Raw genomic sequence first — 14067 nt, forward strand, 5'->3', positions numbered from 1 at the left:
CCATACCAGCTCCCAATACCACCTGTGTAGTTATAAAACGCCATCTTCTTAGGGTTGGTCCCTTGAACACACCCAGCTCATCTTTCCTGAGCTTCCCTGCCCTCTATCTGACCCAGAGCCAGGACACTTCAAAGCACCTTGTTAATAAAGACCTCTTCAGGCAGGAGCACCCATTTGGTCTCTCCCTGATCTGTTTGTAGAATTAATACAATTGAATTACTGAAGAATCAAAGACAAGTTACAAGCCTAGACTATACGCATCAATAGTCTACAGACCTAACTTAAAAAACAAAAACAAACCAGCGATGGTAACTGGTCTGCATAGAACTTGAAAGCTCATGTATTTCTGTGGTGCTGGGGATGGGACCTGGAGCTTAGTTCATGCTCGGCTAGCATTCCACCTCCAGCCTGAGGAGTTTGTTTACCAATTTGATATTTTCTCACATTCATGGGCCTGATGGTTTTGATTTTTGTCTCACTGTATAGAGAATTCTATTTATTTGTTTTGTGTGTATGTGCCAGTACTGGGGCTTGAACTCTGGGCCTGGGCAGACACTGTCTCTTAACTTTTTCACTCGAGGCTGACATTCTACTCCTTGAGCCACACCTTCACTTCTAGCTTTTTGCTGGTTAATTGGAGGTAAAAGTATTGTGGACTTTCTTACCAGGCCGGCTTCACGCTTTTTTCTTCATATCTCAGCTACCTGAGGAGGATTACAGGTGTGAGCTACCACCACCTGTCTGGATAAAGAATTTTAAGAAGTGGCGCTGTGGCTCAAGTGGCAGAGTGCTAGCCTTGAGCAAAAAAGAAGCCAGGGACAGTGCGCAGGCCCTGAGTTCACGGCCTAGGACTGGCCAAAAAAAAAAGAATTTTAAAACCCAAATTAAAACCTGGCCTTGCACCCCAGTTTGCAAAGCAGGTGTAAGGAGCATCCTGTTCACTAGCTTTGACTCTTGGTACCATCCTTTTTGCATAACCACTCCAGGGAGCCAGGGAGCATTTGTCTACCCTGCAGTGGAGCCTGAATAAAGATTATCTGTGGGGTGTGTTATTGCTCACAGAGGCCTGTTAACAAATGTGAGCCAGGTAGATAGGTCCTCAATCTGATCATTTCCACCTTCAGAGAAAGAAACCCCAGGGTTCAGAGCAGACTCATCACTTGTATCCCAACACCTCTCAACGTCAAATACCTGACTGACCAGATACCCAAAGACTCTTTGAACACAAGACTGTTTGAAAAAGTGTACAGACTATTCCAACAGCATTCAAAAAAGCAGAACTGAGGGAGACCATTGACCCAAACAGCAGAGAGCACCAGAAGGGAAGGCGGTAGTGATCTGAGGACTGGGGGTGGGCCTCCTTAATCCTGAGCAATGGCCTGGCTTCACTGCGCCACTGGCTCGAGCCAGGATGGGGCCAGCAACAGGAAACAGGAAGCCAGCTGCAGGGCTGGGTGGGACTTGGAAGGGAGCTGGCACCTGGGCCAGGGCAGGCTGGCCAGTGCCTGTGGAGGAGGGCAGGGGACCCGCGTGGGAGGCTGAGCCTGTACATGTGTCAGAGGGGAGAAAAAGTCATCTTCCTGTTCTCCAGGACTGTCCTGAGGACAGTGCAGGGTGACAGATGAGGCTGTTTGAGACTGGTTCCTGCTGGTCACAAGCCCAGACAGCTCTGCAAAGGCTTTTGTGCTTTGTGGGTGGGTCCAGCTGGGACATTCAGGGGAGGGAGTCGGCCTTTGCCCACCAGAACTGGACCATGGGGGGTGGGGGGCTGTGACCTGCCTGGTAGGATCCCTGCCCCTGTTTACTAACTGTATGCATTTATTCATTGAGGGCTTATACCCACCAACTTCCTCCAGGGTTATTTTTGCTTAGTGGGAGCATTCTGAGGTCACCTCTTGCTAAGAATAACCCAGAAAGGGCGGGAGGAGGAGGAAGGGGCTGGAGCTGGCACTGAGCTTAGCTCATCCAAGCCGAGGCTCCATGCTGCACAGCTGTGCTCTCTTGCATCACCAGAGGGAATGGGAGAGGGCAGAACGGCCTCCCTTGGGCCAGGAGGGTATACGCGGAGGGACCAGAAGCCTCGTGGGAGGCCAGTGAGCCCCAATAATCAGCGGGTATGCTTTCCCTCAGCGACTGGGGTTTTGTAGTGTGGGTTCATTTTCCAGCCTAAGGGCCTCTTGGATGCGTCTCTAAGTTCAGGTGGCGCTCAGAGTCCTTGTCTCCAGATCAGCGCGCTCCCACGCCAGCCTGCTGAACCGTGACCCAGTGACTGGCGTACGCTCGACTTTAGGCACAAACCTTCCTGAGACAGCCCCTGGTCACCCCCCTCCCCCCGGCTTGTCTCCCTGGGAGCTGTGTCAGTCCCCTGTGTGGCTCTCTCCTGTGAGGTGTGAGGGGCGGGGGAGCGTGCTGCAGTGCTTGTGGTTCAGGACTCAGCTCTTGCCTGCAGCTCCCCAGCGGGAGCCATCAGGTCGGGACCAGGTCCCCTGTGGAAGGCCCTGGCCAGTGGGATGTCCTAGGGAAGAGGGGAAAGTGACAGGACCTGTGAGCCTTGCTGAGCAGCCTCCGGGAAGGGATGCGGCGGGGCAAGCGTGTTGTAGGGGTAGGGAGGGCGGAGGCAGGGCCTGTGCGCTGAGGGGGGGGGGGCCTGGCTGCTATGTGGAGTAGAGTTTGCAGATGGCCTGGGGAATTTTTTTTTTTTTTTAAAGACAGAGTCTTGCTTTGTAGTGGAGGTTGGCCTTGAACTGGCAATCCTCCGGCTCCGGCTTCCCAAAGTGCTTGAATTATAGGTGCCCGGCAGTTTTTGCTCTTTATCTCTTGGAATTGTGTGTTCATCTGAAAGATGCGATAACATGGAGGGGTGGAACTTGCAGATGTTTCCCCCTGGGGTGCGAGCCAGGGCCTGGAGATGGGATGGAAGGAAGGTGGATGGGTCTACAACTCAGCCCCAGAGCCTTGAAGGAGTCATTGTGAGACTAGAGAAATGGGGGGGGGGGGGTCCTGGGGCTGCTGTCCCCTGGGGGTGGGAGGAAGGGATGAGAGGATATGCCACAGGCCCAGCCCTGACACACAGGGATGCCGTCAGCATGGTTGTCCGAGGCTGAGGCTTCTGAAGAGAGCAGATGGAGGCCCACTGTGAATGGCTGGTGTCAGGGCTGGGTGGTAGGTGGCTCTGTGGTCCGAGGTAGAGTGCTGCCCAGCATGGAACGTGAGTTCCATCCCCAGGGCTGCCAAAATGCACATTACATAGCTCATCTCTTTTCTTTCTCTTCTTTTTTGAGGCAAGGTCTCACTGTGTAGCCTAAGCTGTTCTAGAACTTTCTTTCTTCCTGCCTCAACCTCTCTGGAGTGCTGGGATTACAGGTGGATGGCACCATCCCCAGCTCTAGCTAGCTGGTCCTACTGGGGCCGCATTCAAGGGAAATCTCAGTCACCATTTTGTTTTTCAGAAAAGCCCTCTGCCTAGGTTTCCCTCTCTGACTTTCACCAGTCACGTACCCACAAGTCTCTGCCGCCTTGTCCTCCTACAGGCTCAGCGGCACCTGCTGAGCAGGCTGTGGCCAGCCCCCATTCAGGGAGCACCGTTGACCCTTTCCTCAGCCCACCTGGAGAGCTGTGTGCATTTCAGCTTTCCTGCCCCTGGAAAGACATCAGTGAGCTGGAAGAGCTCCAGAGAAGGGCAGCTAAACCGATCAAGGGGAAGGAAGGCCAGGCTGCCAAGCCAGGGCAGACTAAAGAGATTATGCCTCTCCAGTCTGCAGGGACAGAGGCTGAATGAGCTGAGCCAGGTTGTGGCAGAGGCCTTGAAGTTCCACTGGGTGGGGCAGGATGAGCAAGGTGCTGAGGGGGTGGGAAGTACACCCTGAAAGCCATCAGAAGGAAGCACCATTGTCCACGGGGCAGCTCCCCGCTTCCCCAAACTGCCACCCTCCCATGGTGGAAATGGGAAATAGAAATGGCTTCAAAAGCCAGGCACTGGTGTCTCGCGCCTGTAATCCTAACTACAATGGAGGCTGAGATCTGAAGAGCTCACGTTGAAGCCAGCCTAGGCAGGAAAGTCCATGAGACTGTTACCTCCAAATAACTACTCCGAAAAAGCTCGAAGTGGAGCTGTAGCTCAAGAGGTAGAGCACTAGCCTTGAGCAAATAAAGCTCCAGGATAGTGCCCAGGTCCTGGGTTCAATCCCCAGGACCAGCACTGTGCTCTCCCCGCCCCCCAAAAAGAGGCTTCCAAAGAGACTTAGAGACTTGGATCTCCTACACAAGTGGCTCTTTCATATGGAGCCTGCAGCTCAGCCCGGAGCCCTTTGAGGTTGACTTCAAAGCGCACAGCCCGGCCTTCTTCCAGGTGGACAGGTGTCCCCCCTGGAGATGTCATCAGTGGGCTGGCCACTCACTGGGCATGTTTGTTCTCGCCTCCTTTGCCATGGCTTGTGACAGCCTGGCAGGGACTTGGCTGAGCCCTGAAGATTCCCCGCCTCTCCCCCCCCACCCCCACGTGAAAGAATTCTCCAGAGAAGAGGAGGAAGGCATCTCCATAATTCAGATGGTGTAGGGAAGGTGGGGGCAGTGGGGAGGACGGGTACTCTGGATTCTAGAACGGCCTTTGGTCACTGGGTCCTACCGTCCTGACCCCACTGCTGGCCCTTTTAGCCATTCCACCCGAGGTGGGGGGCAGTCAGAAGGTCCTTTCCTTGTCAGCGTCCTAGTTGCAGAGCGTTGGAAGTCTGACTCCATTTACTCCAGGAAGGCCGAGCAGGGGGACGGGGTGGGGGGGGCTGTCTTAGGGGTGGGCTGCACTGGCCCACTCTGCTGCCACCGGCCACTTCCTGCTCTCTGGCAGAGAGCTGCCCGGGGAAGGGGCTGCAGGAAGGGCTGGGGACAGGCAGGAGCGGCCTGGTGCCAGTGCTTGGGGGCAGGGCAGCCCTGCTTGCTCGGACATTTGGCTGTTTCCTGAAACTAGAGTCAACCTGGAAAAATCCAGGCTGGGTGGGGGCTGAGGGGCCTGCAGGAGCTGAGGAACCTGCGTGAGGAGCAGCAGGGTGAGTGGAGGGGGGTGGGGGCACTTGGGGTGGTTTTGTTTCCATTGCTCCTGGCATCCATGCAAACTTTTGCCCCCATTGAGGCAGTTGGTGTCTGTTTGCCAGGCTGGGGTGAACCCCGTGTGTGCGTGCGTGTGTGCGTGTGTGTGTGTGTGTGTGTGTGTGTGTGTGTGTGTGTGTGTGAAGGGCCCACACTGGCCAGATGCCAGGGTTCCCGGATGGCTGAACCTTGCCAAGGCCTTAAAGGCACAATAGCAGGCCTAGAGAAGGCAGGAGGAGCTCCTGTGGCTGGGGGGGTGGGGGGTGGGGGGAGGAGGGGAGAGGCACGGTGTGGCCTCCCCTCCCCCTCCACCCCTGCCTGAGCGAGCACTGCGCCCCAGGCACCTGGGCCCCACCTCCCTTACCGCATGGCCCTCACATCTTGTGCGCCTGGTTTTTGGCTTTTGTGTGTATACATAATTGTAATAAAGAAACTCCAAATCTCACACACACACACACACACACACGCACGCACACACGCACTGCCCTCACAGCTGTGGTGAACTCTTTGCCCTGTCTTGGAGGCGGGCTCCTGAGTTTGGCTGGGAGGCTGGGCCGAAGCCTTCTTGCTGTTTTTTTCTTGCAGAAGCCCTCCTCTTCTGCACACGGAGCCTGCGTTCCTTCTGGGGACCATGGGATTTTCTGGGGCTCTCCTAACTCACCCTAGAGAGAGAGCTGGTCTTGGATGCCCTCCCCTCCCCGAGTCACCACGGAAGCCTTGCTGTGGAGGGCGGATCTGAGGCAAGCCTGGCCTCAGGGCCTGTGTCCTCCGAAGAGCAAGGACAACACTCGCCGCCTCAGGGTTGCTGGGATAATTAAGTTTATTTATTTTATAAGCATATGGATGCCAGGTCTTGTGCCTGGTTCTGGAGAGCTGTACATGGACAAAAAAAAAGAGATAAATAAGGCAGAGCTTGCAGTCTTGGAGGGAGAGAGCCAATAAACAAATAATTAGGTTCAGTGTGGTGAGTTTGTAATGAGATGGGGTGAGAACTGCTGCAAACAAGTGTGGTGTGCTCTGGGCCAGGGCATACTTCCGTGGAAGACTTCCCCATCCTTCAGGGCCAGGCCTGGCCAGCCCGCAGCTGCCACACCTGCTAGTTCCAGGCTAGGGGCTTTGCAAGAAGGGGACAGGAGGACAGAGGAAGGCTGAGAAATCCAAAGATGGGGCCTGGCACCACATCCCAGGGGTGGGAGAGGGTGGAGAGGGAAGAACCTTTTAAGTGTGTGTGTGTGTGTGTGTGTGTGTGTGTGTGTGTGTGTAAGTAACTGGGGCTTGAACTCAAGGCTTGGCAACACCCCTGAGCTTTTCTGCTCAAAGTTGGAGTTGTACCACTTAAGCCATAGCTCCACTTCCAGTTTTTGGGGTTTTTTTGTGGGTTAATTAGTGATAAGTCTCACAGACTTTCCTTCCCAGGCTGGCTGTGAACTGTGATTCTCAGATCTCAGCTTCCTGAGTTGCCAAGATTACAGTCATGAGCTACCAGCACTGGGCAGACAGATTTTAAAAGGTTCCTTAGCCAGGCACCAGTGCTTACTGTTTAGTGGATAGAGTTTTTGTCTAGGATGTAAAGGTTCTAGAATGGATGATGGTGATTGCTTGCACAAAGTGAGTGGACTCAATATATACTTGAAAATGGCTAAGATAAATTTTATGTATCTTGTACCACAGGAGTGTTTGTTTGTTTCTAAGAAAAGCTGGGATATAACGTATAATCCTAATTACTCAGGAGGCTGAGATATGAGGGTTGCAGTTTGAAGCCAGCCCAGGCAGGAAAGTCCTGGAGACTCTTATCTCCAATAAGTCACTCAAAAAGCCAGAAGTGGGGGCTGGGGATATGGCCTAGTGGCAAGAGTGCCTGCCTCATATACATGAGGCCCTGGGTTCGATTCCCCAGCACCACATATACAGAAAATGGCCAGAAGTGGCGCTGTGGCTCAAGTGGCAGAGTGCTAGCCTTGAGCAAAAAGAAGCCAGGGACAGTGCTCAGGCCCTGAGTCCAAGCCCCAGGACTGGCCAAAAAAAAAAAAAAAAAAAAAGCCAGAAGTGAGGGGCTGGGGATATAGCCTAGTGGCAAGAGTGCCTGCCTCGGATACATGAGGCCCTAGGTTCGATTCCCCAGCACCACATATACAGAAAACGGCCAGAAGCGGCGCTGTGGCTCAAGTGGCAGAGTGCTAGCCTTGAGTGGGAAGAAGCCAGGGACAGTGCTCAGGCCCTGAGTCCAAGGCCCAGGACTGGCCAAAAAAAAAAACAAAAAAAAAACAAAAAAAGCCAGAAGTGGTACCGTGGCACAACTGGTAGCGTGCTAGCCTTGAACATAAGAAGCTCAGGAACAGTGCCCAGGCACTGAGTTCAAGCCCCAGGACTACCCACTCCCCCCAAAAAAAATCAGTTTCTAAGAAAAGATTCTTTAGCCTGGAGTGGTGATGCTACCTATCATCCTAACTGCTTGCATGACTGAGACTAAAAGTTCAGAAGTTTGGGTCCAGTTTGAACTAACTAAAGCAAGACCCTATGGAACGAAGGAAAGAAGGAAGGAAGGAAGGAAGGAGAGAGAGAGAACAATTATTTCTTAGAAAAATGGGTTGGAACCAGGCACTGGTGGCTCACATCTGTAATCCTAACTACTCAGAAGGCTGAGATCTGAGGATTGTGGTTCAAAGCCAGCCTGGGCAGGAAAGTTTGTAAGACTCATCTCCAATTAACTACTCAGAAAAAGCTCAAGTGGAGCTGTGGCTTAAGTGGTAAAGTGCTAGTCTTGAGTAAAAAAGCTCATGAGCAGTGCCCAGGCCCTGAGTTCAAGCCCCAGGACCAGCACACACAAGAAGAGAAATGGTTGGAGCTGAGCACCAGTGGCTCATGCCTATAACCCTAGCTACAGTGGTAAGCCATGCAAGGAAATTCATAATACTCATATCTCCAACTAGACACCAAAAAAACCCAGAAGTGGAGCTGTGGTTCAAGTGGGATACTGTCCCTGCCTGAAGTTCAAGCCCCAGGATCTGCACAAAAGAAAAAGGAAGGAAGGAAGGAAGGAAGGGAGGGAGGGAGGGAGGGAGGGAGGGAGGGACGAAGGAAGGGAGGAAGAAAGAGAGAAAGAAAAGAAAAATTGTTTGGGGATATAGATTAGTACTACCTTGTACTTGTGAAGTCGTGGTTTTAATCCCCAGCACTACAGAAAACAAAAGGTAGTGTGTGGCCATGTCCTAGCCTCCGCTCAGTGTTGTGTACAGGCTTCCTGTTACCATAGGGTGTACAGCAGGCTGTACAACAGCATTCTTGGCCTCGAGCCACTAGATGCCAGCAGCACCGCCTGTGTGACAAACAAAAATGTCTCCAGATATATTGCCAGATGTCCTGGGGGGAGTGACCAAGCGCCCCCCACCTGAGGACCCCTGCAGTGCTGTGCTCAGGAAGAAGGGGAGGAATGGTGGGAGTGCGGAAGCAGGGGGAAGCCGTCCTGGAGCAAAGGTGGGGTCTCGCTGTCTGGTGGGAAGGCCAAGGGCCGTGAACTGTGAGGAAGCCTGAAGCCGGGCCGTGTAATTCCGAGAGGGGAACGAGGCTGGCAGGTGGCAGCAGGACCCGGCTTCACGACCTCCCGTGGCCCCACGCAGCCCTGGAGGGAGGAGAAGAGGTGGTGCTGGCCACTGCCATCCCCGTTCGAAAGCTGTCGTCTCCAGCTGCTGCCAGCGCCTTCCGAGGTGGCCAGAGGTGACGGGCGGAATGTGTGTCTCAGGAGTATGTTGTCTCCTTCCATGGCTCTGTCAAAATAAAAGAACACAAAAACAGCTGCTCCAGCACTTTCATCTCGCATGGCGGCATGGCTGAAGCTGCTCTGAGCTCATTTAACCAAGTCCATGAATGAACCCACTGGGAATATTTATTTTTCTGCATTGCCAAAGATGGAACCCAGGGCCTTGTGTATGCTATACAAAGTACCACTGAGCCATGTCCCCACTTCTGGATGGAGAGAATATTTATCGAGTACTGCCATATGCCCTGTTTCCATGTTAAATCACACTGGTTTAAGCAAATCCCTGTGATCCTGGAGTGACAAACTATAGGAATGGAGTAGAGAGAGGGGAGCTGCCCGGCAGCCAGGGCAGGTATGGAAGACTGCAGGCATGAGACCCAGGTTCTTCCCCCTGGCTTCTCCCCAAAGACTGGATTGTTGCTTTATGCCATTGCCCTCGGGCCTCCCTCCCTCTGCCCTCCCTAGTTTCCTGCAGGTGGATTTGCCCTTCCCAGGTACCCTGGTGAGCCCCAGTGAGGACTGCATTTCGTAGAGGGGGTCCATTTTATTGGTGGCAGTGCTAGGGTTCAAATCCACTGTGCACTTGCTGAGCAGATGTTCTGCTTTAGCTATGCTTTTACTCTGGTTATTTTTGAGATAAAGTCTCAGTTGTTTTTTCTGTCTAGCCTGGACAGTGATTCTCCGCCCCCCACCCCCCAATCCTCTTGTTTACACTTCCCATTGCCACCAGCATGACAAGCTGGAGCCCCCATGCCCAGCTTTGGGGGTGACAGTGGCAGGAGTCATCAACTCCTCCTGATCCCTGAACTGTGGCGGATGGGCTCCTCAGAGCCAGGGCAGTGGAGGGTGAAGATAGTTGGAAAGAAAGCCTGATGTGGACCAGTGGGCATTTCTGCTGCTGAATGGACCTGTGCAGCATGCCCCATCCCCGATCCACCCAGCGTACCGGCTTCCTCCTCTGGGAGGATGGTGTCTCTGAGATGACACCTGAGTTCTCCTGGCATGGCTGGGGTAGGAGCTTACTCAGGGAGCAAAAGTGGTGGGGCCAGCTTCTGCCAAGGTTGGGTCTCAGCACGGGAACGCTGGCATTCTGGATGCCTGTGCTTTGGAGCGGGCGGCGAACAGGAAGTTGAGTCCAGGGTAAAAGGAAACGAGGTGGTCTCCGGGTAGGAAGTGGCCGGGGTCTTCAGCAGTTCTGCAGGGCATCAGGTGGCTACAGGAAGACCCAGCCACAGTGAGAGAGAGAGAGACCTGCTCCCACCTCCCTCCCTGTTGTGCCATCTTGGGGGCTTTGTGCCAGCCCAGGTGGAGGTGGCTACCAGAGCAGCAGTGCATGCCTCTCTCCTTCTCACACAGAAGCAAGCCTTGCAGGGTGATGGATTCACCCACTGAGGTATATTCTAGATCCTCAGGTGGCCCACAGGACTGAAGGCTGAGGCAGCAGCTGGCGATCTGTGTGTTCCACTCTCATTTCTGCGTCCGGCCGTCATGGCTGCATGGGCCTTCTCCTTCCCACCAGGCACTCCCTTCTCGCCACCGCCCTTGGGGCCTGGTCTCTGAGAAGCCAGCGCCAGGGTGTGGCTTCCCTGCTCAAGGCTACTCAGGTCGGAAGTCAGGCAGGGAGAGAAGAGTATCGGAAGGACGCTGGCCTTGTAGGGTTTTTCCAAGGCCCCTGTCCTATTTGCCACCTCTGATCTTCCTCACTAGATAGCAGTGGGCTCAGGCTTCTAGTCCTAGACCTGCCGAGCACAAGCCGCCTTGACCCGGAGGCTGTGCGAGGGGGTGGGGGTGTCTCTCAGGCTGTGCAGCTGGCCCCATGCTTAGACGGGCAGGCCCTCAACTGAACCAGTCCAACCCAGGACTCTGCCTTCTAGAGACCCACAGGTGGCGGGTCTGCATGCACCACAGGACATACTGTGGCAGCAAGAAAATTGGCCCAAGTTCCCCGTTGTTCAAATGAATCGTGGGCCTCACTTGGCAGGAGGCAGCGTGAGCGATGCCCACTGTGCTTGTTAGAGTAGGGGAAAAGAAAGTTGCAGAAGCTATGAATAACCTGAGACCCTTTTATGAGACACAATATGTACATGGGGTATACATGACTGCAAAAAAAAAAAAAAGTCTAGGGGCTGGGGATATGGCCTAGTGGCAAGAGTGCTTGCCTCGTATATATGAAGCCCTGGGTTCGATTCCCCAGCACCACATATAGAAAACGGCCAGAAGTGGCGCTGTGGATCAAGTGGTAGAGTGCTAGCCTTGAGCAAAAAGAAGCCAGGGACAGTGCTCAGGCCCTGAGTCCAAGCCCCAGGACTGGCAAAAAAAAAAAAAAAAGTCTAAAACAGGGGCTGGGAATGTGGCTTAGCGGTAGAGCGCTGGCCTAGCATGCATGAAGCAATGGGTTCGATCCCGCAGTACCACATGCACGGAAAAAGCCGGAAGTGGCGCTGTGGCTCAAGTGGCAGAGTGCTAGCCTTGAGCAAAAAGAAGCCAGGGACAGTGCTCAGGCCCTGAGTTCAAGGCCCAGGACTGGCACAAAAATAAGATAAAAAGTCTAAAACAGACACGTGACAGATAGTAGTGGTTTTTGGAGCAGTGTGTATGCAGGGGTGGTTTTAGAGTCAAAGGGTTGAAATAGGAGTTTTAACCTTTTAACACTTTGTGGTGCAGCTCCACTTTTTACAATATGCTCAACTTTTTTTTTTTTTTACTACAAATTAAGTTTATTTTAACTAATACATAAAGACAAAATTACACATCAATAGTTTACCATATAATGTTTTTTTTTTAATTTTTTTTTTTTTTTTTTGGCCAGTCCTGGGCCTGGCTTCTTCCTGCTCAAGGCTAGCACTCTGCCACTTGAGCCACAGCGCCGCTTCTGGCTGTTTTCTGTATATGTGGTGCTGGGGAATCGAACCTAGGGCCTCGTGTATCCGGGGCAGGCACTCTTGCCACTAGGCTATATCCCCAGCCCCATATAATGTTTTGATGTATGTAGAATATCAGATTAAACATATCTAGCTTCCTAAAACTTACCGTTGGTTTACGTGAAAACATTGGAAATCCCCCCAGCTTTTTAGCTGTCCCACCCACAGTGAGGATCTCTAGATGGCTGCCCTGTAGTCACTGCGCTGCACCCCGCCGCAGCCCCTCCCTCACTTTGGCAAGGAAGGGGGAGAGGAGGAGCCACAGCACGTCCACTGGCTGCACCTGCTCACCTCACCTGGCAGGTGGGAAGGCCTCCGTGAGCAAGGCCTTAGCTAGGCTGCCCAGCCAGCTCTGCCCCTGGCTGTCGCCTTCCTGGCCCCAGGCATTTTGCCCAGGGAGGGTTAACTGAGAGCAGCGTGAGGCCCAGGAGGGTGGCAGAGTGCTGAGCTTCCAGCCCGAAGCAGAACATCTTCCCTCTTCCCCTCATGTCCTGGCCTCTGGTCCTCAAGGTGGCTGAGGACGGAGAGCACCCTCACCGCCCAGGGGGCACCGGCGCTCCTGCCCCTGCTCGCTTCTTACAGAGCCGATGGCCTTGAGCAATGTCAGCTGCTCACCGGCTTCCCGGGGACGCTGAGAGATCCTGAAGGAGCAGCTTTGCCCAGGGTGCAGCCAGGTGATTCTTTACTTTTTTTTTTTGCCAGTCCTGGGGCTTGGGACTCACAGCCTGAGCACTGTCCCTGGCTTCTTTTTGCTCAAGGCTAGCACTCTACTATTTGAGCCACAGCATCACTTCTGGCTTTTTCTGTGTATATGGTACTGGGGAATGGAACCCAGGGCTTCATGCACGCTAGGCAAGCACTGTACTGCTAAGCCACATTCCCAGCCCAATTCTTTACTTCTTAGCAGGCTCAGTTCTCAGGCCCCCAGAGGAGAAGGTGAAAAGAGTCAAGGGCATGTGGAATCAGGTGCTTTGGACTGTCACGGCAGAGGCTGCGGACTGTTTGAGGGCCCGAGCTTCAGGGCAGGCAGCTAGGCAGGGTTGGACCTTCTGTAGAACGCTTCTGTGGGAGGCCCCCTTTGACCCTCTCACCTTGAGAAACCCGGAGGAAAGCTGGGTGGCTTGACCACCAAAGTGAGACCACCTCCCCCACCACCTCCAGCTCCCTAGAACTGATCTGGTGGCATTGTCTGAGGAGAGGCCCCAGTTCAAATGGGGGACAGCATGAAGAACATTGGTTTAGGAGAGGGGCTGCAGAGAAGGCCTGGAGGTGGGAGAGCCTTGGTGGGTTGAGGAGCTTACGGGTGGTCCTGGAGAAGTGGCACCAGGCTGGTCCACCTACTCAGCTTCTTACCTTGTGTCTTCCAATGGAGTCCACAGAATGCCTAACTTCAAGTGCCGGGCCCACGATCCCTCTGATGTTGAAAGCAAACCTTATCCGCTCGCAGTGTAGAGAACACGGGTCCTTGGACAGAGGATGCAGAACTTCCACCAGAACTTCGGAGGGTCTTTGATCCAAAACAGGTGAAGACCACAGGCCTAATCGTCCGCTGTGTATCTTTCTTCCTTCTCCCAGGTGGAAAGCAGTGACACGCCCAAGGACCCTGCCGTGCCCTCCAAGTCCCCATCCACGGCCCAGGACTCAGGCCCCTCAGAGCTGCTACCTAACGGGGACTTGGAGAAGCGGAGTGAGCCCCAGCCCGAGGAAGGGAGCCCCGCTGGGGGGCAGAAGGGAGGGGCCCCAGCTGAGGGAGAAGGTGCAGCTGAGACCCCATCCGAAGCCTCCAGAGCAGTGGAGAATGGCTGCTGTGCACCCAAAGAGGGCCGAGGAGCCCCTGCAGAAGAGGGTGAGTCCACGCGCCCCGTGGAGGGGGAGCTGGGGTGGGCACTGACCGTCTGCGTGCCGGGGCTAGGGCCTGGGGGCAACTTGCTGAATGCAGCCTCTACACATTTATTTGGCCCACATAAGGCTGTAGACATTACAGAAAAAAAATAGTTGCTAGTATTTTAAAATCAAGAATTTTTACATGAAAATCTGGAGTTTTGGCTTTTCCTGGAAGGGGGAAAAAGCCTGATCTGGCAGTAGTGAGTTTGCATAATGCCAAGGACTGCTAGACTAGGACAACAGGCACCCTCCCCATTTTGGCTGGTGCGTGCCTCAGTTTCTCCCCCCTCCCCTCCCCAGCCTCCCATCTGGCCTTCTTCTTCCTCTGATGCCCGGTTTGCCGCCTCCCGTGCAGAGGAGTGCAGCTGCTTCGCTGCACTGGAGATCCGGTTGTGGCGGTGAGGCTAAGGGAGCGCCATCGAA

At 54.0% G+C, this 14067-nt stretch overlaps 1 protein-coding gene and 1 long non-coding RNA gene across 2 annotated transcripts in view; both read left to right on the forward strand.

Annotated features, from left to right (window-relative positions):
• Positions 1–14067, forward strand: part of Dnmt3a (DNA methyltransferase 3 alpha) — a 100474-nt gene that overhangs the window by 42354 nt on the left and 44053 nt on the right. Inside the window, exon 4 of the mRNA XM_048353296.1 lies at positions 13336–13606. Coding sequence (XP_048209253.1) covers positions 13336–13606 — 271 coding nt within the window. The remainder of the gene's footprint in view (positions 1–13335; positions 13607–14067) is intronic.
• LOC125356671 lies at positions 896–4080 on the forward strand. The gene is made up of 3 exons (XR_007211945.1): positions 896–907; positions 2112–2114; positions 3877–4080. It is a non-coding gene; the product is annotated as an uncharacterized LOC125356671 (long non-coding RNA).

Source organism: Perognathus longimembris, chromosome 8, assembly GCF_023159225.1.
Source record: "Perognathus longimembris pacificus isolate PPM17 chromosome 8, ASM2315922v1, whole genome shotgun sequence".
Classification (NCBI taxonomy): domain Eukaryota; kingdom Metazoa; phylum Chordata; class Mammalia; order Rodentia; family Heteromyidae; genus Perognathus; species Perognathus longimembris.